This window comes from Saccopteryx bilineata, chromosome 12 (genome assembly GCF_036850765.1).
Source record: "Saccopteryx bilineata isolate mSacBil1 chromosome 12, mSacBil1_pri_phased_curated, whole genome shotgun sequence".
Lineage (NCBI taxonomy): Eukaryota > Metazoa > Chordata > Mammalia > Chiroptera > Emballonuridae > Saccopteryx > Saccopteryx bilineata.
In genome coordinates this window covers 42,977,182-43,004,855 of record NC_089501.1, presented here as the reverse complement: position 1 = coordinate 43,004,855, position 27,674 = coordinate 42,977,182, and the positions used below count along the sequence as shown (strand labels likewise).

General features: G+C 41.9%; 1 protein-coding gene across 3 annotated transcripts in view; it reads right to left on the bottom strand.

Moving 5' to 3' along the window:
- The window catches only part of UST (uronyl 2-sulfotransferase), a 328,028-nt gene that overhangs the window by 120,470 nt on the left and 179,884 nt on the right, over positions 1-27,674 (bottom strand). For all 3 annotated transcript variants that reach the window (XM_066248213.1, XM_066248211.1, XM_066248212.1), the window contains one exon: positions 4,182-4,337. In XM_066248213.1, coding sequence (XP_066104310.1) covers positions 4,182-4,337 — 156 coding nt within the window. The remainder of the gene's footprint in view (positions 1-4,181; positions 4,338-27,674) is intronic.

Below are 27,674 nucleotides of genomic sequence, written 5' to 3'. Positions count from 1 at the left end.
TGGAAACTTCAGAAAAGGGCCATTGCAATGTTATGTTTCAAAAGGGCTTTTAGGAGGTTCCGCTGTACGGGTGGAATAGATAAGCACTGCCTTAGCAGAACAGCCTAAATTCTAGTGCAGGTGCCACTGATACTCATTCAAGTCCTATTCTATTCTATTCTATCCTATCCTATCCTATTCTATTCTTTCTATTTCTATCCTATCCTATCCTATCCTATCCAATCCTATCCTATCCTATCCTATTCTTTCTATTTCTATCCTATCCTATCCTATCCTATCCTATCCTATCCTATCCTAGTCTATAAGTGACAATTTGTTTGTCTCAGGTTTCTCATCCATGAAATAGGGAATCAGAACCACTGACTGACATGGTTTTAGGTCCAAAAATGTTAAATAAAATAATGAAGTAAAACAATTTTCATGGAGTAGATGCTGTATCCAAGTTGTAATCCTAACTAGCTTCAATATAAATAAAAAGAGTAAAAGTATTTGTTTTTCCATCTTTTGGGCTCCTACACTAACAATTTCCCCCCTTCTCCAGAAAGAATGAAGTAAGTTTGAATTCTCATGTCTGTGATATGCCTGCAGCACTTTGACCTCTGTCGTCTGGAGAGCAGTGTTCTGAAAAACAGCAGCCGGTCATTAACGACGATGGTTTTGAGTCTTTCGGAAATCACACTTCCATGTCTACCAGAAATTAGCTCCCTATCCTTCAAATTATATGCAGTCTCCATTTCCCAAGAGATTATCTAAGCTAGCCCCGAAAACTGAAATCTAGTTTTAGAGCACAAACGAAATGCTGTCACCACGGGTCACACTGTGTGCTCTGCAAAGGTCCCACACTGGCCTGTCCCAGCTGTCCATGCTTTTCTGTTGGGGCTGAGTTTTCTCATATATTAACTTCAAAGGTAGTTCTATTTCTATAAGGGCAGATGTAATGGGATTTTTATACGCATTCTCACATTTGATGTCTTCATGCTCCTTTTCCTTTTCAATAATCCCTTCAGTGTCTTATTCCATTAAATATAAATTTAAAATTTAGTAGAGAGAAAGAGAGAGAGAGAGAGAGAGAGAGTGTGTGTGTGTGTGTGTGTAACAGCTACCCTCTAGTGAGAAATGTATGCACGGGCATAAACTTGACCTTGGCCAGAGAGGTGCCATTGTGTATGAATGAGATGGTAGAGGTAATTCAAGTCTTATAAACGAGTACCATTGCAAAGTTCATTTGTAAGTCAGTAGTATGGAACTTGGACCACGTTTCCTCCAATATAAATGTTCTCCATGGTGGATAGAGTCCCAGGCCAGCCCACAGGAGCCAGTCTAACTCATTCTGCACCTGAAGTAAAATTATTATTAACTCCATAGAACAATGTTTCCATGGGAACACATTTTCCGAGTTCTCCTGTTTAATGTTGAGAACCACTGACTTTAAATTTTAACTCGTCTCCTAAGTCACTCCCCACCTTTCCTTTAATAAATTACCAAGAAGAGGAGCTATTCATACCACAAATTATTTCTTGAATATATTAGGTTAAAATAATATTTTTTTTCTCCGCTTGTTTTATGCACTTTGAAACTTTAGTAAAAGGATACATATAATAAGGAAAAGAGTTTCTTTAAACATTCTTGAACTGCTCCGAACTGGGTTTCTTGTCATGATGTTTCCTGGCTCTCTCTGCGAGTCACAGCCTGGTCGGAGCTGCAGAGAGGTAACTCACTGCCGTCTGCTTTCACATCGAAATCGCTTATTTGTTTTTCCTACCGTATCTTTACCTTTCCCTGGAGTTTTTAAAACTTGCCTTATAATTTAATAGGAATCTGGACTAACTAAGTAATGAAATATATTCTAGGTCACACGACCACAGGAATCAGGAATGTTTCAACTACACTATACACAGATTATGCGAGTAGCTGTATAAATATATCACAAAATCACAGGCTGGAAAGAACTTGAAAAGATTGTCTAGTCTATTCCCTGGCTTCCCGACAAGCCAATCATTCCAAACAGATGAGAGCTGATTTCTATTTTAGAGGACAAAGATGACTTTGTCTTTAACCTTTTTCTAGATATAGCAATTTATATACCTTTAGTAAATTATTGTTAATTTTTCATCTAAACTTTTCCCTTGACAGTTGCAACCGTATTTTACTTTCTCAAGATGGCTCCTCGTAGGAAACAAGTACGTTTATTTGTATAAAATTACACAGTATATTTAAATGTTATATTTTGTGCTCTATCTTCTAGGGCAGGGGTCCCCAAACTTTTTACACAGGGGGCCAGTTCACTGTCCCTCAGACCACTGGAGGGCCGGACTATAAAAAACTATGAACAAATCCCTATGCACACTGCACAGATCTTATTTTAAAGTAAAAAAACAAAACGGGAACAAATACAATATTTAAAATAAAGAACAAGTAAATTTAAATCAACAAACTGACCAGTATTTCATCAATGGGAACTATGCTCCTCTCACTGACCACCAATGAAAGAGGTGCCCCTTCCAGAAGTGCGGCGGGGGCCGGATAAATGGCCTCAGGGGGCCGCATGTGGCCCGCGGGCCGTAGTTTGGGGACCCCTGTTCTAGGGCATTCCTGAACATCTTAGTGTCTTATACTTTAGTCACCTCGCTGTGCTGTTTGTACCCGATCAGCAGTGGATGGAACTGAAATCGAGCTACTGTGTTACATGAGTCTTCTGAGAACTGGGCATAGTTTCCACACATAGCAATATTTAAGTATAGTCTGATAAGCAGACCCAAAGACTCAAAGGAAAATCAAATTTAATAATCATAACCAAATTGCAGTTACATGGGCTATTAATTCATAGTCACTTTCAGGTAGTGGAAAGGACATGGCAGCCTAATCATATTAGCCCTTCAACCGGGTAAGAAAGTCTGAGAACCTACCCCTATTACAGTTATTTATAAAACGCGAAGTGATCTCTAGTGTGTGGAAGACACTAAATACATTGTGTAGACTGTGCCACTATCTTAAAAACAGTCCTGCTGTCCCCCATGTTAAAAGAGAAATAAAAGCCATTGTAAATCCCCTTTGTCTGTGAGGGTTTGAATGCCTCCAAGGTGAGGATTATGCCAGCAAGAACTGGACATAATTGAGATCTCAACCTGATAGTAAGTCATGTCCTTGTTTGTTGCCCAAACCTCCATACTGATTGGGTGGTGTGATGGTTAGTGTTATGTGTCAACTTGACTGGGCAAGGGACACCCAGATTAAGAAATATTTCTAAGTGTGTCTGTGAGGATGTTTCCGGATGAGATGGACATTTGAGTCCATGGACTCAGTAAAGTAGATTGCTCTCCCAAAGTGAGTGGGCATCACCCAATCTTGTGAAGGTCTGAATAGAACAAAGTGTGGAGAAAGGAGGAATTTGCCCCTTTTCCTCCTGCCTCACTGTTTAGCTGGGACATTGCATCTTGTATTACGTCGACTGAGATTTACAGCACGGGCTCCCTGGTTCTCAGGCCTCTGAATTCAATCACACCAATGGTGTTCCTGTGTCTCCAGCTTGCAAATGGCAGACTGTGGGACTTCTCAGCCTCTGCTATTGTGTGAGCCAATTCCTCGTAGTAAATCTCCTTTTATATCTATTGATTGATTGATTATGGAAGAATTGTTCCTGCTAAACGATTAGTAGCTACTGCTAACCATGCCAAATATTGCTTTGGAAGCCCGAGATCCCCTGAGCTGGTCCTAACAGAAGCTAATGCCCCCACCAACCAGTCAGATTCCTGGTCTGAAGAAATTCCTGGTCTGGTTACTATTATAACCACAAAGACCTAGGGTTCTTGTAAGCAAACGCCAAAGAAGAAATATTAAAATCAAGTTTTCTCGTTTTTGCTGTCAAGACGTCAGCGTTATTTATAGCTCAGTGGTGTAACTATTTGAGATGTAAGCATTGCTGCTTAGAGCTAAGTAGACAATGATGAGTATACATTGTCCTTCAGTCTTAACAAGTGTCCCTTCATGGGAACTTCCTGGATTAGAGACTTTGGCCAGAACACTTAACATAAATTTCCTCCCATGCTCTGACAAAAATACAGTATGAAATTGCAACTCTGGTGTTTACTCACTTGTCAGGGGTTGGAAGGATGTCCTTTGAGGCACCCACTAATTACACAAATGAAGCAAAGCACAGTTTAACCATGGTCAGAGCAACTTACTTGTTCATTTTTAGTAAGCCTGGTTTTGTTGTGAATGTCTGACGTGACCAAATTAAATCCGTGCTTCTCCGACAAGATTCTCAGAAGCAGGACCACGGTGCGGCTCCCACACTTGCCGACTCTGTTGTACACCACCTGGCTCGGGAAGGGCAGCACCTGAGAGAGAGAGGGGAGCACAGCTGAGGCTTCCAGGTTAACACACTCGGTCTTCCCTCCATTTCAAAACAACGAATGTTCGATCCATCTCAACGAGAAGGAGCCACATGAACTAACGGGAGAACTGAAGCGATGAATTTGTATTTACCTTGTAGTATAAATCGAAAGAAACCCGGTCTCACCTTGCTATCTGCACTGATACTGAAAATTGGTAAAATTTCATGCTACCTATGAGGTTGATCAGAGACCTTATTTTTTTTCCCCCTTAGGAAGGAAATATATAAATATGTGCTTTAATGATAATATTCTTTTGCAAGTTATATTATGCTTTATGAGAACTTAACATCTAGGGTGCTCAAGGAATAACATAGTCATTTTAAAAGTTGAGACATAATTTACGTACAATAAAATTCACCCTTTTACATAAATAAAAGCTTAAAGCCTACAGTTTAGTTATATTCACAAAGTTGTAAACCAGGGGTCCCCAAACTACAGCCCGCAGGCCACATGCGGCCCCCTGAGGCCATTTATCTGGCCCCCACCGCACTTCTGGAAGGGGCACCTCTTTCATTGGTGGTCAGTGAGAGGAGCATAGTTCCCATTGAAATATTGGTCAGTTTGTTGATTTAAATTTACTTGTTCTTTATTTTAAATATTATATTTGTTCCTGTTTTGTTTTTTTTACTTTAAAATAAGATATGTGCAGTGTGCATAGGGATTTTTTCATAGTTTTTTTTATAGTCTGGCCCTCCAACGGTCTGAGGGACAGTGAACTGGCCCCCTGTGTAAAAAGTTTGGGGACCCCTGTTGTAAACTATCACTGCTAATTCCAGAACACTTAACCCCCCAAAAGAAGTACTCTATCCATTAGCAGTCACTTCTCATTTCCTTCACTGTTTTGGTCCCTTGAAACCATTTATCTACTTTCTGTCTCTATGGTTTCTCCCATGTCGTTCTAGAGCTCTGATATAAATGGGATCATACAAAATGTGGTCTTTCAGTTCTGGCTTCTTCTACTTAGCATAATGTTTTCAAGGTTCATCCATGTTTAGTATAAATCAGTAAGTATTTCATTCCTTAATATGGTTGAATAATATTACATTGTACGGGTATACCATAATTTGTTTACACATTCATCAGTAGATAGACATTTGGATGGTTTCCACTTTTTGACTACTAGAAATGATACTACAAACATCTGTGTGTAAGTTTTTATGTGGACACATCTTTTCAGTTCACCTTGAGTATATCTTAGGAGTGCAATTGCTGGATCATATGTTAACTCAATGTTTCATTTTTTGAAGAACTGCCATATTCTTTTTACTACAGCTATACCATGTTATATTTCCACTAACAATGTGTGAGCCTTCCAATTTCTCCACATCCTCGCCACCGCTTGTTATTGCCTGGTTGGCTTTTCAATGATAGCCATCCTAATGGGTGTGAAGCGGTATCTCATCGTGGTTCTCATTTGCCTTTTTCTGATGACTAAAAATGTTGAGCATATTTCATGTGTTTATTGGCCATTTCATTTGTATGTTTACTTAGAGAAATTGAAATCCTTAGCCCATTTTATTTTATTATTATTTTTAAAAGATCCATTTTTTTAAAATGTATTGATTTTAGCCAGAGAAGAAGAGAGAGACAGACAGACAGACAGACAGAAGGATAGCAATACTGATCCATTCCTGTATGTGCCCTGACCAGGGATTGAACCGGCGACCTCTGTGCTTTGGGCCAGATTTTAACCAATGGAGCTATCTGGCCAGGGCTCTTTTGCCCATTTTAAAATTTGGGCTATTTATTCAGTTAGGAGTTCTCTATTTATTCTGGATTTGTAAATGTCCAATCTGAAAATATATTCTTTCACTCTATGACTTATCTTTTTACTTTCTTGATAGTGTCCTTTGAAGCACAAAAGTTTTTAATTTTGATGGCATTCAACTTGGAATCCTTCGGTTGCTTGTACTTTTGGTGTCATATCTGACAAACCATTGCCTCACCCACAGTTACAAATATATACACTTCTCTTTCTTTCCAGGAGTTTTATAGTAGTAGTGCTAACATTTAGGTCTTAGGTTCATTTTGAGTTAATTTTGTGTATGGTGGGAGTTAGTGACCTAACTTTATTCTTTCGCATGTGAATATCCATTTGTCCCAGCACCATTTATTGAGAAGACTATTCTTTCTCCATTTAACTGTGAAATGAAAATCCGCTAACCATAAATGTATGGGTTTATTTCTGTACTCTCCATTGAATTCCATTGATCTACATTTGCACCCTGATGCTAGTACCACAGTATTGATTACTATTGGCTTTGTAACAAATTTTGAAATTAGGAAGAGTAATTTCCTCTAACTCTGTTCTTCTTTTTCAAGGTTGTTTTGGTTATTCTGCATCCCTTGCATTTCCATATAAATTTTAGGATTAGCTTGTCAATTTCTTTAAAAAAAAAAAGAGCAGTTGAGAATATGATAGAGATAGTGTTGAATCTGCAGCCCAACCTGAGGACTACTGACATCTTAATAATGTGAAGTCTTCCAATCCATGACACAGGATGTCCTTCCACTCATTGCTTCTCCTTTAACTTGTTTCATTGAAGTTTTGTCGTTTTCAGTGTACAATCATTACACCCTTTTTATTATTTTTGATGCTATTATAAATGGAATTGTCTTCTTCATTTCATTTGGGATTGATTGGTCATCGATAGAAATGCAATTGATTTTTTTTCCATATTGATCTGGTATTCTGCAATCTTGCTGAGCTCATTTATTAGCTCTAATAGTTTTTGAGGATTGTGGATTTTTTAGGATTTTCTATTATAGATACATGATCATGTCAGCTGCAAACAGAGAAAATTTTACTTCTTCCTTTCCAATATGGATGCTTTTTATTTCTTTTTCTTTCCTAATGGCTCAGTTGTAATGATCTTGATAGACTAAGAAGCCATTGTGAATAGCATCTGATTAAATACTTATATCCCCAATAAAGATATTATTTCCATTTTGAATGCTAGTGTTGAGCAGCAACGGACAGATGATAAGCCAAACCTCCCTTCACTTAGCACTTGAATAACAGAAGGCCATAAAAAAGCCCAAAGCAAAAGAACATAGTATAATATAAACATAAATATACTGCAAACTTGACCATGGTATGTAATTTGAAATTTTGTCTTTTAATTATAGATTTACTGATTTTTCTGAAATATGTTTATATGTGGAGTATCATTTCATCAACTTGGAACTTAAAAGCTAATTGTCATTGGAGTAAAACGTAATATCTGTATCACTCATTTAGCAACCAGTCATGTACTATTTTGATTATAATTCTTCCAGTATGTGCTTATTATTTTTAATGAATAAAACCTCACTTCTTTAGGGCCGATCAGCACCTTGTATTAGGTGCCTAGAACACACCTTATATATACAGAGCTTCAATAGACATTGACTGGTTCCTGGCATCATGAGGAATTGAATGGACTGTTTAACACTAATTAACACAATGATTCTGCTAATATGTGGGTACCAGGAGAATCTTTGAAAACAGCTGATCTTTCCAATCAAATGCTAATAAAGGTCATCTAGGTAAAAGAATAGTTGTTATAACAGGCCATTTTTCTTATGGTTTGAACAGTAAGTATCCAAAAAGTCTATTTTCTATTAACGACTACAGAAATCCAGATATTCAGATAAATCATTTAGTTCTTAGTCATGAGGTTACGGAAGTAGAACTGGGTTTTATGGGCTTTATGATTGATGTATTGATATTAATAGTGTTTTTCAGTTGACTTCCCACAATAATCAAGCTGGGGTATGGACTCTGGTTGTAACAGAGCTGCCAACATAAATACAAATTTTAATTTCTTTGGAGAAATAAACTGATCAAGAATTAGGGTGAATGCATTTTCTCCGTCTTTTAGCACAGCATGGAATAGCAAGGGAGAATTCGTTATGAATGAATTAATGACCTAGCAGATGTGAGTTACCACATACTAAGTACTTTATTCTAAGAGCGCAGATATATCTTAGAAGATTTAAATGAAGAACTGAGGCACTTACATAGAGATTATAGTTGAAACAATTTCTCCTGGCTTTCTTGGGTAATCAATACAGTAGCAGGTTTGGTATGTAGCTGCTCTCTTTTGCTAATAGCTAAAAATGTTACTTAACTTTTGGTTATTGGTTAGTTAGATTTTTTTAAATCTCTTTATTTCAATTCTTTCATTAGTCTCGTGGAAGGTCCCCAAATAGTAGTTCTAACTATTTGGTATTTAAAAAGAACATATAAAAACAAAAATAATTGCATCATTCCTGCAGCTCCAGCTACAATAATGTGTAAAAAGAAGGGAGTGGTTAAATCCCCCCTGTGGCTCTGCCTTTGCTGTTTCTTGAAATGTGAGCATATAGCTATAGACTCAAGCAGGGGTCTCCAAACTTTTTACACAGGGATCCAGTTCACTGTCCCTCAGACCATTGGAGGGCTGCCAAATACAGTGGTCCTCTCACTGACCACCAATGAAAGAGGTGCCCCTTCCAGAAGTGCAGTGGGGGCTGGATAAATGGCCTCAGGGGGCCACATTGCGGCCCGCGGGCCGTAGTTTGGGGACGCCTGCATAGAGTATGAACACAGAGCTTCTGGGAACAGTTGTGTGACTTCGCATGCACCATCACAAACATAAACCTTTCTCAAACTTAAGGTGAGGCTTCTAAGTCATATTTTAAAAGAACCCTGTGGAATGCCTTGGAAACTGGCAAATGTAGGCAGGCCAAATCAGTGCATTGATGTTGGATACAGTGTTAAAATGAACAATAGCAACAAGCTGATTTATCCCTGCTTTAGGTAGATCTATATAGATTTACTCCTGAAGGTCTGCTTTAAAAATCATCGTTATCTTTTATTGGAAGTGTACTTTCTGGCATGATGGCGGGAAAGGGGCTGATTTTAATGGAGGGGTGACCTGACCTGGGCTCTGTGCACGTAAACCCTTTACTCCTCTTAACCACACTGAGTCAAATAGCATAACTGCCTTCACTCTGGCTGTGCATCGCTCTAGGAGTGTAAATTATCAAATAAGTTTAGCATCACTAAAAGCACCTCAGTGACTCCTCTGAGTGTCCCACTCTTCCCGTAGAACTTAGACTCATAGAACAACAGAGTCTGAGGTCTGGAAGTAATTTAGAATAACCTATCCATTCCCATTCCCTCACCACCCTCACACCACCACCTGTATCACCCAATCTCGATCTGTGCTTGACTTGGCTAGACAAACAATGTCTTTTCATCCTCTCACGTACACTACGAGGTCTATAAAAGGACTATTTTTTAGATGAGTAAACTGAGGCCCATAGAGATCATCTGGCAATTTCAAGGTCACAAAGCTGAAGAGTGGAAAGTAACAACTAAAACCCAGTTCCCAGTTCTCCTGATCCCTAAGAGGGACACACTATATGATATAGTATAACATCAAAAGATGAAAAAAGATATTCAATCTGATTTCTGTGACAGAGATACTATTTTTTTGTGTGTGTTATATCTTGAATGTAGCCAATCTCATTAAATATTTTTTTTCAACAGCCAGCTATCACAACCAGTATCACTGGCCATTACTCATCCATTACCCCAGTCCCCGGGATGTTCAGGTGGAACCAATAGGAGTCAATTAGCCTCTTTTTCTCCTGCCTGAGGTTGTACCGGAGAAGCTAATGTAAGCCCCACGTGTCAAAGCAGCTAAAGGGGGGAAGAGAAGGAGGATGTAGTTTTCCCTTCACTCCTTCTTTTTTTTTTTTTTTTTTTTTTTTTTTTTTTATTTTCTGAAGCTGGAAACGGGGAGAGACAGTCAGACAGACTCCTGCATGCGCCCGACCGGGATCCACCCGGCACGCCCACCAGGGGGCTATGCTCTGCCCCTCCAGGGCGTCGCTCTGCTGCGACCAGAGCCACTCTAGCGCCTGGGGTAGAGGCCAAGGAGCCATCCCCAGTGCCCGGGCCATCTTTGCTCCAATGGAGCCTTGGCTGCGGGAGGGGAAGAGAGAGACAGAGAGGAAGGAGGGGGTGGGGGTGGAGAAGCAAATGGGCGCTTCTCCTATGTGCCCTGGCCGGGAATTGAACCCAGGTCCCCCACACGCCAGGCCGAACCGGCCAGGGCCTACTTCTCCTAATCTATCACAGGCTATCATGGCTGCCTGAGATACTGTGAACCACTTTCCCTCGGAAAGAAAAAAACAGGAAGCAGCAGTCATAGTAAAATGCTTATGAAACCGTAAATGCACTTGAAGTATCTATCAAGACAAGAAGATACCCTCCAATGATAAACTTAATAACCATGAAAGGACTTTTAAAGACTTCTAAAGATCAGCCTCAAAAATCTTGCTTTTCTTCAATAGACACTTGTTAATTGTCAGGCAGAAAACTACAGCCCAACTTAAACATTCTTATTATCATTTGCACACAAAGTTTGAACATTTACGCTTTCTTTGGATGTCTTATAAAGAAGTACACTCCAAGGCTGCTCATCCTCCCCCTCCCCCCCAGATGAATCTTCCTTCTTGACAATAATGGTTATAGGAATATTATGTCTGTGGTTCCTATTTTATGGTCAATTTGTAGAAGTGAAGGGAGCTCCAAAAGATTTCATTCCCTGAATTACATATTTTTATGTTGCCTGCCGCGTAAGTTCTACGCATGCCACAAATCCCAAGCGTGCCAAATAAACAGAAGTCTTTCCAACGGCCTGAGCACAACAGTAACCACCACCAGATGACGTGCACAGTTTCAACAGCTCATCCCAGCCTTGAAAAGGGGAGAGTCAAAGAATTTCTAGTAAAAAGCAAAGTTGGTCTGGACCAAGACTTTCACAGTCTATGATTATAGGACTCTCTGGGGACTGGTCTTATTGAAAGAATTAGCATCAATCCTACTTTTAAGTTTTTGCAAAATATTTAATATAGTATTGTTACAAGCTGTGGTTCCCCAATGGCTATATAGTCGAATTACCTATGAACTTTAAAAACTCCAGATTTCCCTAAGACTCTCAGACTAACTGAAACAGAGAAGCTAGGATGTGGGTCAGGAGTCTAGCTCCAAAGAGCTTCCTGGGGGAATCTGTGAGCACTCGGTTTGTTTCAAGAAACTTTTGTCGTGGAGGATTCCTGGCCGTCCATGTTAACTGCTGAGGGGCTCATGCCGCCTCTCGAGGAAGTCAGGTCAGGGAGAGGGTTGTCTGCATGACCCTGGAGAGAACATTGAGTTAAAGGCATTGTCATGTCTTTCCTGGGTCTCCTTGGAGTGCCGGTGGCCTCCCACCCATAGGGAAAAGCCGTGCCCACTCATATAGAACAGTTAGGGAACAGGTGGACTGGTTAACTGATTAGACTAGATGAAATTTCTACCCAACACTGTCAAAGCATTAATCCCTTAGTACTAAAAATATGCTAAAGATAAAGTTATTTTCTTTGATAAATAAACTCACACTTGGCCCTGGCTGGTTGGCTCAGTGGTAGAGCGTCAGCCTGGCGTGAAGAAGTCCCGGGTTCGATTCCTGGCCAGGGCACACAGGAGAAGCGCCCATCTGCTTCTCCACCCTCCCCCTCTCCTTCCTCTCTGCCTCTCTCTTCCCCTCCTGCAGCCAAGGTTCCACTGGAGCAAGGATGGCCCGGGTGCTGGGGATGGCTCCTTGGCCTCTGCCCCAGGCGCTGGAGTGGCTCTGGTCGCAACAGAGCGACACCCCAGAGGGGCAGAGCATCGCCCCCTAGTGGGCAGAGCGTCGCCCCCTGGTGGGCTAAGCGTCGCCCCCTGGTGGGCATGCCGGGTGGATCCCGGTCAGGCGCATGCGGGAGTCTGTCTGACTGTCTCTCCCTGTTTCCAGCTTCAGAAAAATACAAAAAAAAAAAAAAAGGAAAAAAAAGAAAAAGAAAAAATAAATAAACTCACACTTTGTGAATTTACAGCACCTGTAAATTGCAGGTGGGGGTGGAGGCGGAGGAAGAACCACTGCCCGGTCTCTGTGGGGCTTGAACTCAGGAGGAGTTCTGTTGCTCAGTGTCTATAGGGCTTGGAGCAGCTCAAACCATCCAGTGAATCCCATGTTAGAGTTCCCTAGGACACTGCGGTGCGTCACACCTTCCAGCCTCAGCTTCCGCTTGCTAAGAGGAGACGGCTGGGTTGTAACCCAATCAATGCTTTCCTCTTCTGAGGCTATTAAATGATTGGTTTTAATCTATATTATTACCAAGATATAACCTGGAAACGCCTTAAAAATAAAAACTAGATATTAACACTTTCCTCATCAAATAATGTTCATAAGAAAAGTAGGAAAAAACAAGTTCCAGTCATTTGTGCTGATGACACTGACTCCAGCTCCGTGGGCATTCACGGCTCTGTTTTGAAACCTGGTGCATTTCTATACAAGCCCCACTCTTGTTGGGGCTTGTTGTGCAACAAACCCACCTCTATGCACACCTTATGCTTCTCCTCTTTTCCACAGTTTTAATTGCTATGAGCTCGCTGTTGTTTTTTTTAAGACCATCACCAAACACCAGGGGCTGCCCAGCAGTACTGTCCAGAACTCGGTACTGGCTCTCACTGGTTCTTGCCTGGCAAGCCAATCTAGGTCTTCTGACCTATTCACCTGTTTTCTAATCACCATCAACTCTCCAGACGCCTAGTCTCATTCCCTCCATTCTAGAGGAAGAAATGTGTAAGAGCCATCAAAAAACTCTATTCTTCCTCATTGTCATTCCTCAAATGACAACCCTAATTATTCATAACCCATTCTCCCAGAAGCCTTGCCAAGCCTGAGCTGTGTGCTTCCTTCTTTTCTCTTGTTTCTCACTGAAACAAGAGAAACGCTATCTACTGAAAGACAAATTTACCTATAAATCCTTTTCAAATCCATCTGTTTCATTCCCGCAATAGACTGGGTCTATCTGGTATGTGCAGAGTAGATAATAAATACCAATTTGCTTATTAAATAGGTGAACTGTTGGGATGAAAACACGATCAAACGTTGTTCTAGAACCAATGCTGTCCTATTTATCATTTGGTTTTACTATCATGTGTATCACTTATCTTTTGGTTGTCTCCTAAAATTGTAAGTTCATCAGTTAGTACATTCGTATTTTGAAATATTCTTATTTGTTATATCACATAAGAAAAAAGTACAGGGAAATGGGAAAAGATCTCTGGACTGAAAGTCATGAAATTCTGGCTTGCCCCTTGGTTAAAGAATTAAGTGACATTGAATAAGTAACCTCGAACAACTTCTTTGGGACAAAGTTTCACGTGTAGTGAATCCACTCATTTCAAGGCTTCTTCCTGTTCACATTTCATGATGTTAAGACAGATTACACAAAACTTACAGATGTTCAGGAGGTTATCTGAATGGCATTCTGCGCTTCTAAATATCCATTCCATTCCGGTCTATCTAACGCCCTTATCTCCGCCACATACAGCATTGTTACACTGCTTCCAGGAAGGTAATCCCCTGCATGCTGAAACAGAACCCTCATACAAAAAAGCAATTTTCACAAGGAGCCAGAAATAATTTTTGGATGTGATAATTAAACTATCATAGTTGAACTTTAAAGTATTCTTCAAAAAAAAAATGACTTCCAGTTTGATTAAACCCTGAGATTTCAGGTGATCTTGGCAGAATGCTATCAATTCCACGGACAGGAAGATGAATACTTTCAAACTTCAGATTGACAAATGTGAAGAGAATACACCTATTGAGAAAAGGCAGATAATTTTCTTTTAATTCTGCAACATTCTTCATGCTTCTTTCCCTGGTCAGCATACAAACCACAGACAAAAAGTCCATAATCTGGGTATCTTATTTCTACAGTACATTACAGTTTCTAAACTTCAAACCCAGTGTCAGTCCATAGAAAACTGAGTCCATGGAATGCTCAAACGTTTTACAGAAGAAAAAAAACTGAAGTCCACATGCCACATCTATGAAACACGAGCTGAATGGGGTGGGCGCGAAAATTTCAGAAGCTAAATCATACTAACAGAGTATTACAAAGAGTTTTGCATGAGACTTGGTCTTGTTTCTACATGTGTGTAACAGCTCTAAGGCATTGTGTATGGAACCTCTGTCTACTCTTCTAAGAGCTGTTTAAACCTCCTCTGAGGCTTTTATAATCAACCTGAAATGGGGAAAAGCAGTATGGGTTTGGCATTCCTGTTTTACCCTCATCTTTGTGTGTATGTGCCTTGTATATTTTGTTGAGTATAAAGGCACTATGCTGTGGTAGTGAAACCGGACCAAGTCCCATTTCTGAGACTTTCTTAGATGCTATGTATTCAGTGATCCATAAAGGCTTGATTCCTCAGAACTCTAAAATGAGAGTCACGGATTTCCAAGTAGAACAGAGAATTCACGATCCTCAAATTAGTTCTAGGACTGGAGCTGTTCCATTTTTACTGTTAATTAATTCAAATGATTTTTACATTAAGTTTTGGACCCGACTATGGAATTATGCAGATCACTCTGGGTAGGTAGGTAATCTTTCCACCAGACCCACAAACTTAGTTTCAGTTTTAATTCAGATCTATAGCACAGTTTCTCTTAATCACACACATCTCCAAATAAAACACGCACAGACACTTTATACAGACTTTCAAGATTTAAGAGTCTGCTTAAAGCTAAGCTTTATTTCATCATATTTTTTTCTTTTAGGTAGGAATTTATACTCAGTCTAATCTAAAAATCCATTTGTTATAATGCAATAAGGCAGAACTGTTGCTTATTGATTGTAAGTTTCATCATTTATAGCAGGTTTGGCTGGCATGGGCCAACCATACAATAGCCAAGATCTAAAATCAGCCCCAAGTACCCATAAGTAGATTAGTAGATAAAAAAAAAAAATTATAGTACATTTACATGATGGAATACTACTTGGCTATAAAAAAAAGAAAAGAAGAAAGAAAGAAAAAGAAAAAGAAATGTTGCCTTTTGCAACAGCACAGATGGACCTGGAGATTATTATGCTAAGTGAAATAAGCCAGGCAGAGAAAGACAAGTACCATATGATCTCATGTACGTGTGGAATCTAATAAAAAAAATAAGCTGATGAACAAAACAGAAACAGAGACATGGACACATGGAACAGACGGACAGCTGTCAGAGGGGAGGGGAGTTTGGGGTACGGTGAAAAAAGTGAAGGGATGAAGCAAAAATAAGTAAATAAACAAAATTTTAATTTTAATACACACGCGCGCGCGCGCGCGCGATGACAGAGTTGTGCTAGCCAGAGGGGAGCGGGTAAAGAGGTGGGTGGGAAGTGAGGACAATGGGGATAAAAAGCGACTGGTTGGGGTGATGGGCACACGATGCCATGTGCAAATGATGTTTTGCTGAGTTGTACACTTGAAACCTGTACTCCAATAAATCCAATTAAAAAAACCAACCACTGAATTTAGAATGGTCTCCCCTGGATGTTGGGGAAGGGGAAAGAGTCAATTACTCTCCTCCGACACTTCACAAGAGAAGGCTGCCCCCACTGAGAATGGCACAAAGGCTGCGGGGACAGCCGGCTTGGGTCCCATGTTCCTCTCTCATCAAAGCCCTGTGTGCACACATTCTAAGACAACAGGCTTAGACCTGCTGTTCACCACGCACTACATAATCCTTTTCCATTTAAAACGTCTGAATATAATTTTAGTTTGAGTGTGATTTGTAGCAAGAAACTTATTCTTGGATTCAAATGACTATTGTTTAAATTCCTTGGCAGAGTTTAAGGTTTTTATAACATAACCCGCACTTTAAACTAAGTGTGGCAGGTTGGTAGGGTAAAAAACCCCAACCAATCCCACCTCCTCTATCCATGCAGAGTGTGACCTCCTCCTACATGGACCAGGGGCCTGGCCGAGCGACTGGCCAACATGTTAGGAAGCACACTGAAAGCAGAGGCTTGAGAAGAGCTTGCACGTCAGGCTGGACTTCGCCGGCTTCTGGGAGTCTTTCCCCCACAGTATGAACCTAGGCGAACCTCTGGGAAGCTAGGAGGCGATGTGAAATATTAAAAATTCCGTGACTGAATTCAACAGATAATTACTGAGCTCTTACTGAGTGCCAGTCATTTGGTTATCAGCAATAAATTAATTGATTATTGTGATGATATGATTGTCTCTGACGAGACTCTAAATTTCGTGATTATAGGAACACATCTGCTTCTCCTTACTACTGTATCTTCAGTAACAGCTCACAGCAAATACTGACACAGAGGAGAGACTCGATAAACAGTTGGCAAGTGAGTGAATACAACAAAGGGTATGGCGTGTCCCCTGCATGAACTCACAAGCTAACAAGGGAAGCAAACACCGGCACTGTCCCTGGTACTCTGTGGCCAGTGCCCCGGATGAGATATGAACACAGAGGAACAAGAACAGGAAGAAAGAGTAATGGTCTCAGGGTCACAGGGAAGTCTCACAATGAGAGCATGGCCTTGGTACCTCTTGAAATTGTGTAGCCTCAGTTTAGTCATTCTCCCTTTGCCAAAGTACATCTACCTAATTCTTGTTGGTTTGAATCAATAAGGAACTTTCTAGTTCTCTGTGCTTTACTTGGCAATGTAGAGTTGGCTTCTTAGCATGTTTTACATTCATGAGTATGTGTGGGTTGCATGTGTAATATGCAAGAAAAACACACCATGCAAAATTCATTAGCTCTCTGGGCTCATGTTGTCCCTCATGCCCACCGGGCTTAGAAAGACAGGGCAGCAAAACTGAGGAGCTGCAGCCTCTAGGAACAACTGGCTAAAGCATTTCCCTGATTGCTTTATGTCATATCTCCACGTGTTAAAAAGGATGCTTTTATTTTTGTCTGTAGGTATCAGAAAAGCTAACCCAATTCAAACAGTAAGAAAAATATATTCTCTTACAAATAAATAAATAATAATAGAAAAATGTATTCTCATTCAAAACAGAAGTCCTTAGGTACAAAGATTTAGGCTTTATTCCATATTTTTTGTTCCATCTCGCTCTGCTATCCTAGTATGTCAGCATTGTCCTCAGATTTGTTTTCCTCATGTTACACGGTGGCTGCTGCAATTCCAGCCATCACATATAGAATGACTAAGTTCAGAAAAAGAAAGGATTATCTTTCTTGGGTGCTTTCTTTTCAGATCTGAAAACCTTACCTTCCTTTATGGTCTGAGAAAATTTTTCTCTCCTGTTTCCTTGGCCAGATCTAAGCTACCAGCCCACATGTCAACTAACCATTAGCAAAGAAAATAACACAACTATTACATGCTTAAATTACTCAGGATTCACCCTGGAGTTGAGGATGAGGTTACCTTCCTCCTAGGGTAAAATTTGACCAAAGCCAGATTTCTGCTGAAGAGGAGGAGACTGTGGGGAAATAGATGTGGAGTAAGTGAACAATAGGGTTTGCTATACCAAAGTATTCAAAGGCCCTTTTGTACTTGATTCTTCAAACCCCCATTCATGAAAACCCTAATTTCAGCTGCAAAAAAGAGACTAAGAGTGACAGGCACAGAACATTTATAAACCACAAGATCCACTTGCTGGTTGTGTTCTAATATACTCCCACAGCTCCCCTGTCCCCAGCACAGATTTGTTGATAGCTGGAGAAGGGGACATAAAATGATGTCGCCCCCAACCCCCAGCTCCATGCATTGAAATGAGATGGAGAATTAGCAGCAAGGTGAACCTGAGCTGGAAGATTAACTTCACACAAGAATCTGGAATTCATACAGTATTTTTAGCTGGAGATGGTAATAAGATATCTAAATTGCTCTCAGATGAAGAAATGTCAGACAGCCTACATGTCGGAGGCTTTTCACAAGTGTGACATTTTCATAAATGATTCCGTTTTGACTAAGTGTGGCATCTAATATAGACCCAATTCACCCAGATCAGCACAGATCTCATCATGGAGAGTCTGTTTCCACATTATCTATTGGGTGGTTTTTATTTGTTTTCATTTGTTACTTGGTGCTGGATAAGCAGACTTTTCTGATATTTTCACCATGATAGATGAAGCACCCTGTTTTCTATAGGGAGCTATTATTATATTCGGGCTATCAAACATTGTTAAATAAAAGAAATTCCCAAGTTATTCCCCCATATTATTTTAAAGTTGACCTGAATATTTGACATCCCTCAAGACTTTACTATCCAATAGAATTGATAAAAAGAGGAAAGCAATTTACAGGGTAACAGCTGACTTTATAGCTGGAGAACCCCTAACAGATGTAAAACTTCTGAGTTCCCCCATAACTGTCAAGAGTTGGACCTGAATAAGCAGTCAGAAAATCCTTGTTAGGAGAGTTTATGTTGAGATGGATCAATGTGGTAAAATAAAGAAAACAAATTTGAAATGAGGGGAAGAACCACAAATTTTTAGAGTCGACTGCTGATTCTAGGACTGGAGTTATCCTGGAGCAGTGAGGTAAAACCCAGTCCTTGCCAGTGGGGTGACCATCTTCCTGGGCCAGCGTCAGACCTGATGTCCAGCCTACGTCACTGAAGTACAGGGGCTCATCATTCCATAATACCTCCATTCAAGGCCCTGACCTAGTTCGTATCTTTGAACAAAGAGCTGCTCAGTTTATCCAAAGGTTGGTTGAAGAATATGATATGTGAAAAAGATTGCTTGAAGGACACAGACTCCATAATTTCTCTGTATGCTCTGGATTTTTAGTCTTGGACCAAGTTGGGCCATCACAAAGCTGTCTATTGGGGTATCATTTCTTGGCACCATCAAGAGCTGTTTTGACTGAATGACAGTTTGTCACCATGCTCCTGGTGGTCATCAAGGGACACTGTAAGATATAGCATCACCCAATTCAGTTCTGTGTTTGTGATAGGAATGTCCCTGACCACACTATCTCCTAAGTGTCTCATTTTTTCTCATTTCAGGGCTCTTATTTCTTGGAATCTTACATGCAATTATTTCACTTAATTTGTAAAACAACCCAATATCATGAGTATAAGTACTCCCATATAAAAAATGAACAAACTGAGAATTAGAAGACTTCGATGATGTGCCTAAGGTCGGTTGCAGAGCTGGTAGTCAAACTAAAACTCATGCTCTCTAATCCACTACATTACCTGAAAAACAAACAAACAAAAAACTAGCATATTTCTGCTCCGTGGAATGGATCCATTTTCCTGTTGACTATCAGGAAATTCAACTATAGTTGAAGGTTAGTTACTACAGCAATATTTTGGAACTATTGCATTTTCTATTATAATTTATATTCTGCATGACCTTGATATTTTATCATTTTATTTTACATTTTCTATAACTGGCCTCAAGTTGCTTGAAGAATGAGCAATTAGTAAATAAATCCACCAACACATACAATGCATCCCCACTTTTTTGTTGACTATTAAAACAGCAGCTTGTGATTTACCTTTCTTTGCTTATGACATTGTCACAACCTCATGGTAAACTAGCTGCAAGCATGACTCAATTAACAATTGTAGCTGTTCCTCCTTCTTCTGGCAACAGTATCTCCTTTTCCTCTTAGAGCATCGCCTGCCTCCTTCTTCAGGGGAGTGTTTGAACTGGTCATGGTCAACCAGTGCACCCACTCACTTAACATAGTGACAGTTAAGAGATAGACACCTGACCCAAGTGTGTCCAAAGAGACTTCACCTTAGGATTTCGTAGGTTTATTAAAATTCAAAATTCTGACTGGGTACAGGGCTGGGCCTGTGGGTGAGCATTTAACCGCCAAGAGAGAGCTCCTCCCTAAGTGTTTGGCTGCCCAAGACCTGGGAGATAAGAGTAGTACAAGCCTAATGGCACAGCTTGAGTGCCTGGATCTAGCCATATCTGACTGAGATACTGTAGTTATGTGGGTAAATATAGTATCCCTCCCCCAAAAGACAGCCTCACGTGTGTGCATGTACACACACACACACACACACATACACACACACACACACACACACACTGACAACCACACTTTTGAGTTTATTTAAGCAGTCACAGTTGGGCTTTTATCACTTACACTCTGGAGACCTAGCTCATAGTCTGAGAAACTGGTGAACAAGCTTATTTTAAAGTCAGTTTCCTTCACAAAGCCCTCTCTAACTCTCTTGGACTACCCTGACACCCCTCATCTCTGAACCAAAATCCACATAGAATCTACATTAACTCTTCCTTTAGTTAAACACACGAAGATTTCTCTAATTCTTTAATTGTTCTCATGACCAATAATACTAACCTGATCTGGTCATTAACCTATAAGGCTTTGGGAAGGCTGAGACCCCAAAATATTGCTGATTTTTCTTTCCTTCCCTTCTCCTCCTCCTCTCCCTCCTACTTCTTCTTCCCTCTTTCTCCCACCCCCCAAACACAGGCCCTAGCCCAGTACATAACAGGAATGCAATAACAACTGATTGATTGATTATTATTATATTCCAGCATTAATATCTTCAGCAAATATTTTATTTGGGAGGGAACTCTACCCTATTTTCATATTGGTGGTTGCTTCTTTTAGACCCTATGTTCTCCTCACCTTTAACGTGGAAAATCTGTTTTCAAACCTATTACCAACTACATAAAATATTTTGAAACAATGATCATCTCTGGGGAGAATCTGCTTGTTGCCTACTTGATATATTGATATATTCCCCCTCTCATGGTTTCATTCTAGGTAACAATAATCCCAGTTAAAAATATTCACCTTCTTAGATTCATTGGAGCTGGAGGTGATTTAAGTGATCCCATTCTGGCCATTCATTTAACAAACGAGGGAGATATGAATGGATATTGCTGAATTGGCATTTTGAAAAATCATTTAATGGTGGACAGACTCATCTGCATCCTTTTTCAACCCTTCGCCTTGACGTACAATTTCTTTCTCCTCCGTGGATACAGACGGCGAGAAGTGCAGCAGCCACACAGTAACCAGCGGGAAACAAGCATGGCCATCGTCCTACAAGCGAACATCCACAAGCTAATGAGGATGGCGAAGGAAGAGAAGAGACTTCCAGTGATACTGCTCTGCCACTATATCAAACCTGGACTGCTTATTGTATGAAGTAGGTCTCTTCACCTGTTTGGGCCACGGCAGTTAGGTTTTCTGTTGCTTTCTGCCAAATACCCTTCTCGCTGATGCAAACCTACCCCTTGTTAATTTTTTGATGATTTTAGAGCTCCAGGTCTCACACCACCTGTTGGGTCTTGCAGGACAAGATGCTGACATTCCAATAGCAGCACCATCCTCTTCAAAATCCTCTATCTCTGATCACACTATGTCACCGAGAAAGTTCTCATCAAGGATGCCTGCCCTCTTTTTGCAAGTGCTTTAACTTTAAAAGCCCTTCGTGTAATAGGATGCTCTCTTTTCCGGGTAGTTTATAAGATACAAATGGTTGGAAGTCAAAGGAAGCTAGCCAAGGAGACACGTTTGTTATAAACATCCGTCTGCTGCGGCAGCCAAGTAACCCACTGCAGTGATTTTCATCTTCTCTGCTGTGGTAAATCTCCCTCCTGAAGATGTGTAAGGATAGAACCCCCCCCCAAAACCCCACACAGCCCACTAATTTGCTCAGACATACATCTAAAGAGTCCTGCAGCCCAGAGGCCCCCTCCCCCAACTTTACTGTAAGTGCACTTGGCATCCAGTCCGCATGCCTCGCACCCGGAAGATTACATAGTCAACGCACAACTTCTGCCCCAGTGATGTGACTTGTTCTCGGGGCCAACCTGTTCTCCCATCCACCACAGGGAGGGAGCTCACTCAGACCATCACTCACATCCACAGCTGGAAATGCAATTCTATTTTTCAGGAATTTATAAACAACTCCTTTGAAGCTTCAGGGGAGTAAGACTCGATAAGCTTTGACATAAATTATTCAGAATTGGGACTCGCACATCTTTCCCTGTTCCCTCCACTGGTCAACATGTTTGCAAGCAACTGACACGTTGGAAAGTGTTGGAGAAAACCTGCTGTACAATGCAATCATCTCTCTTTTCTTTTGGGGGGATAAAAGTTTAACAAATCATTGTGAGCTGCAAATCCTTCATTTGAGTTTGTCATTTTTTTAAAAAAATTCCTTATCTGTTAAAAAAAAAAAGTGCCCATTTTCCCCCCAAGACTTGTCGACAGCTCAGCTCAGATCCCCGACAGCACCTTGAACATCTGCCGCCTCCAACGTGCGCTGGCCTGCTCGCGTCAATGTCTTCTCATCGCCGCGCTTCTGGCTTTCTTCAGGGGACAAGCTGTCAGGACACAAATCAATCTCTCTTTCTCTCTCATACACAGGGAGCTCCAGTTTATAGAAATAAATTTTCAAAAATCACGTTTGGTACATAAGAAACCAAAAAAAAAAAAAAAAGAAAGAAAGAAAAAAAAATGAAGGCATGTCACGCCAACATCGTTTGCATGACTAATTCCTTAAAACTGCAGCAAAAGCCTTGGGGTAAATGCAAAGCATCTGTGTCTGCACAAGGAATTCGACATAAGCATAAATATAAGAACAATCGAGATTTAAGGAATCTTTTTTTTTTTTTTAAATGCTCAAAGTAATAGAATCAAGCAGGCAGAGCAGGTTTCTTCTGTTGTTGGAACTCTCCTTTGCAACTTCTGCGCGTCCGCCCTGTCCAAGGGGTGCCGATGGTGAACTCACGCAGCCTGGCTGCGGGAAGGCCACAGTCATCTCTTTCCGGAGTGGGAAACCGGCCAGTCACCCATAGGCCAAGCTCCCTCCCCGGAGGGGGCTGTGAATCACCGAGCAAGAACCGTGTTCCCGGGAAGTCTGCCTCGGTGCGCTGGCCAAGGGCAAGTTCAGACATGCCGGACAGTGTCCCTCATATGGGGCCAGAATCAGGGCCAAAGGTGTCACTTAGCTGAAATGCAACGCACGGGAGGGCCGGCTTCTCCTCACATCAGGACATAGGCCCAGCTGTGAAGCTCAGGAAACTGCTCTTCTGAATCCCCCCTTCACTCGTTTGTCTGCCCCTGAAGTAATAATTATTACCCTCCTCGTACGTGCCAAGGAATTCAGGGTGAGAGGAAGCTGACAGCCTCATAGGGGATTCTGGGTGACAAGGGCCATGACAGAGACAGCTCCACAGGGAAAGAGTCATGAGTGGGAACCCTTGGCCCTGGAGTGGGGGCGGGTAAAAAGGGTTTACAGCAGGGCCGGTAAGCTTTCACTGCAAAGGCCAGATGGTAAATTTTGGGGAACATACATTAACCCACAGAGTGCATATTTTCTATGTCACATGTTCTCCTTTGGGTCACAGACCTCTAAAAATGTATAACCCCTTCATACTGTGTGGGAGATAGGGTCTCAGGAACAATATCTGTGCTGAGTTACTAAAGGCAAGACATACATTTAACTACTGTTTCATAAGCACTCTGATTTGCCAGGTCCTGGACAACAGCTACTTTATACAGTTCATTTCATTTAATCATCACAATACCGTAAGGGGGTTCTATGATCAGTAGTATCGCCTACCAACAAGGAGACAGGACCTGGGACATTAAATCACTTGTCCAAAATTACAGCTCCAAAGTTTAGCTGAGATTGGAACCCACGTCTATCCAGAACTTCAAAGTGGCCCAGTGCAGGCCTAGTATAACTGTCTAGGTTGTGCACTTGTGCAGAAGAGGTGTGTCCCACAGGCTAACCCAGGAGCCGGGTAAGGAGCCGCATCCCACTCCGGGAAGCGGAAGGCGGAGCCTCTTTCTTTGCACAGAGCTACTGCCTGCTCACCCAGCCGTGCACTTATGAGGCTGTGTTGGTGAGGGTTGGGAGGGGCCTGAAATTCCACTCCCACGTAGCTAGCCAAGATATGCTCCACAACATCTTGTACATGAGTGTTCATAGCAGCATTATTCATAATAGCTAACAAGTAGACACAACCTAAATGTCCATTAAGCGATGATTTGATAAACAAAATGTGGTATATCCTTATAATACAGTTGAATAGTGTTCTGCTGTATAAAGGAAGAAAGTACTGATACATGCTACAGCATGAATAAACCTTGAAAATATGTGCTAAGTAAAGAAACCAGATACAAAAGGCCACATATTATATGACTCCACTTAAATGAAATGTCTAGAATGGGCCAAACCGTAGATAAAGGGAATAGACTAGTGGCTTCCGGAGGCGGGGGCAGGAGGAAGTGAGGAGTGACAGTCAATGAATATGAAGCCTCTTTCTGGGTGATGACAGTGTTATGAAATGGCATTGTGGTGATGGTTGCATAGCTTTGTGACTATAGTAAAAACCACTGAGTTGTACACTTTAAAGGTGGGAGTTGTGTGGTGTATGAATTATAGTTCCATTAAAAAAAATGTGTCTATTTCTCATCCCCACCACGAGGCTTTCCAGCGCTCTCCTCCCCTCCCCCTTTCATGCCTTCACTAATCTGAGGCTGTGTTTCCTGTGTCGAGGATCCAAGTTACTGGCCCTGGCTCTGATTACGCTGGGTGTGGGCGAGGGGAAGTGGTAGAGGTGGCAGCCAGCTCTAAGAAACAAATTAACCTCCGGCGGCTGGAGCACAGAGTTGAGGCACAGGGCTTGGTGGGGGACGGGGCAGTGAGGCAGAGGAAGATGGAGCTGCAGAGAGACAGGTTCCGGATCATGGGGAGGTGGCACTCCATGACTGAGCTGGACGCTGGTCATCCCCTGTCCCCTTTTGTGTTTCCACCACCCAGAAAGGTGCTCCGAGTCCCTCCCGCTCAGAAAGCTTCCGATCCAGTAGTCCACATAGGACTGCCGAAGGCTCAGCAGGGTCCCTCCTTCTAGGGGTAAGGGTGATCCAAAAGAGGACCAGAGAAACCCTGGCCAGGTAGCTGCGTTGGTTACAGAGTCATCCCTACATGCCAAGGTTGCGAGTTCAATTCCCAGTCAGGACACATATAAGAATCAATCAATGAATGCAAAATAAGTGGAACAACAAATCGACGTTTCTCTCTCTCTCTCTTTCTGTCTCTCTCTCTCTCTCTCTCTCTCTCTCTCTCACACACACACACACACACACTATAAAGGTTGAACACTTTTGCACAACAGACCCACAAAACACTGTATGACTACACAGCCGGAAAAGCACTAGGAAAAGCAAGTTGTGATTTGTGCTGGACCCCAACACTCACATCTTCTCCGGCTCCTGGGGGCTTTCCTGTTCACCCACTGTACTAAGGCCATGATCACTAGTACAGTGTTGGGCACTAAATTATTTCAACCCTTTATCTACATGCATTTAATCCTCCCCCATAGGCTGCGGGCTCCCAGAGGCAGTGGCGCTGTCTTCATAGATCTTTTCCCCCTCAAGAAAAGGAGTGACGCTCAGCCTGGGGTCCCATATTCTGCCTGCTGGTTGCCACCAGCAATTGGCCATTAACTGGTGTTATTTAAACCTTCCTTGATAGACATAATTAATAGACTCATCTTGTGTACAATCAAGAAAAGGCCTCTGAGACTCGTGCAAGTAACTGCATCTAATTAACTCTCCTGCCATCTATTTTCGGTGCCTAATGAGGAGAGCTTGCAGACTGGGATGTAATACGAGCCCTGCGTGGGGTCCCCGGACTGCTGTTTGTCCATATGACACGCGATAGGAATACGGCCAAAGAACGAACAGAGACTTGACAAATTTAAGATGTCTCCAATCACCACCTTTAAAGATTCTCAGTCTCACTTTTTAAAAAGAGTAGGCAAGAAATCAGTGTGCTATTTAAAAAAAAAATTAAAGAGACAGTAAACCTCCGCAGGGTAGGGAGAGGGGTTTGGCGCTGGAGGCGGGGGGGGGGGGGGGGTACGACGACAGGTCCTACTGTTCCTGGGCTTCATCCTGAGGGGAGTCAGAAGAAGTTGAGGCAGGAGGGGGTGTCTGGAGCACACCTGGGCCTGGAGAGACCACATCCGACAGCGTGGAGAACAGACCGGACAGGGAGAGGGCTGGAGCCCAGAAGACCTATAAGGCTTTTCTCAAGATGTAACAACCATTGGGAACATGAGGATATGATACTAATGGGTCCTCCAAAGACCAGCATACAGCACAAAACCCCTAAAAGTGAAACAAAGTCTACAATATATTTAAGCACTCAAGGTTGTTGTCCCTTAAATGCAGGAGATAAAGCTTCCCCAGGAGATTGCACAGGCTGTGTGCGCAGAGCCTCAGGTCTTTCCCCGGTGGGCGGGTGGGTGTGGCACGCCCAGAGTGTGTGGCACGCGGCAGGACTGTGCTATGCACCTACAGACCTAACCTCACACCTCGCGCCAGGTCTAGGAGGTGGCAGCTACTGTCACCCTCAATTTACGGATGAGGAAACCTTGGAGAGGATAATAACTCGCCAAATTCACGTTGCTAGTAAAGGCAGAGCTGTTCTTTAATCCTATGTCTGCCTGAATCTAAGCCATCCACCAGATCTCAGGGTCAGAAATCACCTAGGAATGCTCTAGAAAGTCTAAGAGGCTTAGCTGACACCAAAGCCATAAAAACTGAAATACATTTCCAAAATAATGACCATTGATTACTTGCCTCATCAATGATGATGAAATGTTTAGAAGAAAAGCACCAAGAAAACACTGACGCTGAATAAATGTCTTCAGGAGACAAATTACTTTGAGAACATACAGGTCCTGCATTTTCCCATGACCACCATGGTACTTGTGAAACAATGTTATTTAGTCCTGTTCTCTATTGTGCAGAAAAACCTTATATAAACCTCTTTCTCCTAAACTGTGAAGTCGCCATGGTAACAGAAGTGGGTAGTGTCACCTAGCTGCAGCTCCTGCCACCAGAAGTGGTCTTACACACACACACACACACACCAACACCACCACCACCACCACCACCACCACCATAAGGGGAGGAGAGAGGGGTTCTCCCAGCTCCAACATGAGTCTGACATTTCCCTTCGGTGGCCTGGGGCAAGTCTGGGGCAGCAGAAACTACTTCAGGGGTGAGCAGGGGAGACCTCGGGCGGCAGCAGCTATACTGCAAGGTTCTAGCTGCCGTGAGGAGGCAGTCGAGTCCAGGACAGCATCATTGCAGAGGAGGTGGGACGCCCCCTGGTGGTGGTGGTGATGCTGGGAGAAGACAAACACATCCTGAGTGGTTGTGGGGGAGGCATTTGTATGTAGAAAATATTTGTGATTAGGAGATTGGGTATTAAGGGGGTTCGATTTCATTTTTCTGGAAGAGATTAGAATTTTGCAGCAATCACAGGCTTACAGCAACACCCATGAAAAATAATGCTGTGAGTCAAAAGGAACGAAAAGTTAAATGATTATTTTACTTTCCTTTAATGTATGCTTGCTAATGATATTTATTTACACATAGATGCTAGATTATTCCGGAAAGGAAACAAGATAGCTCATAAAGATGGTATCTTCA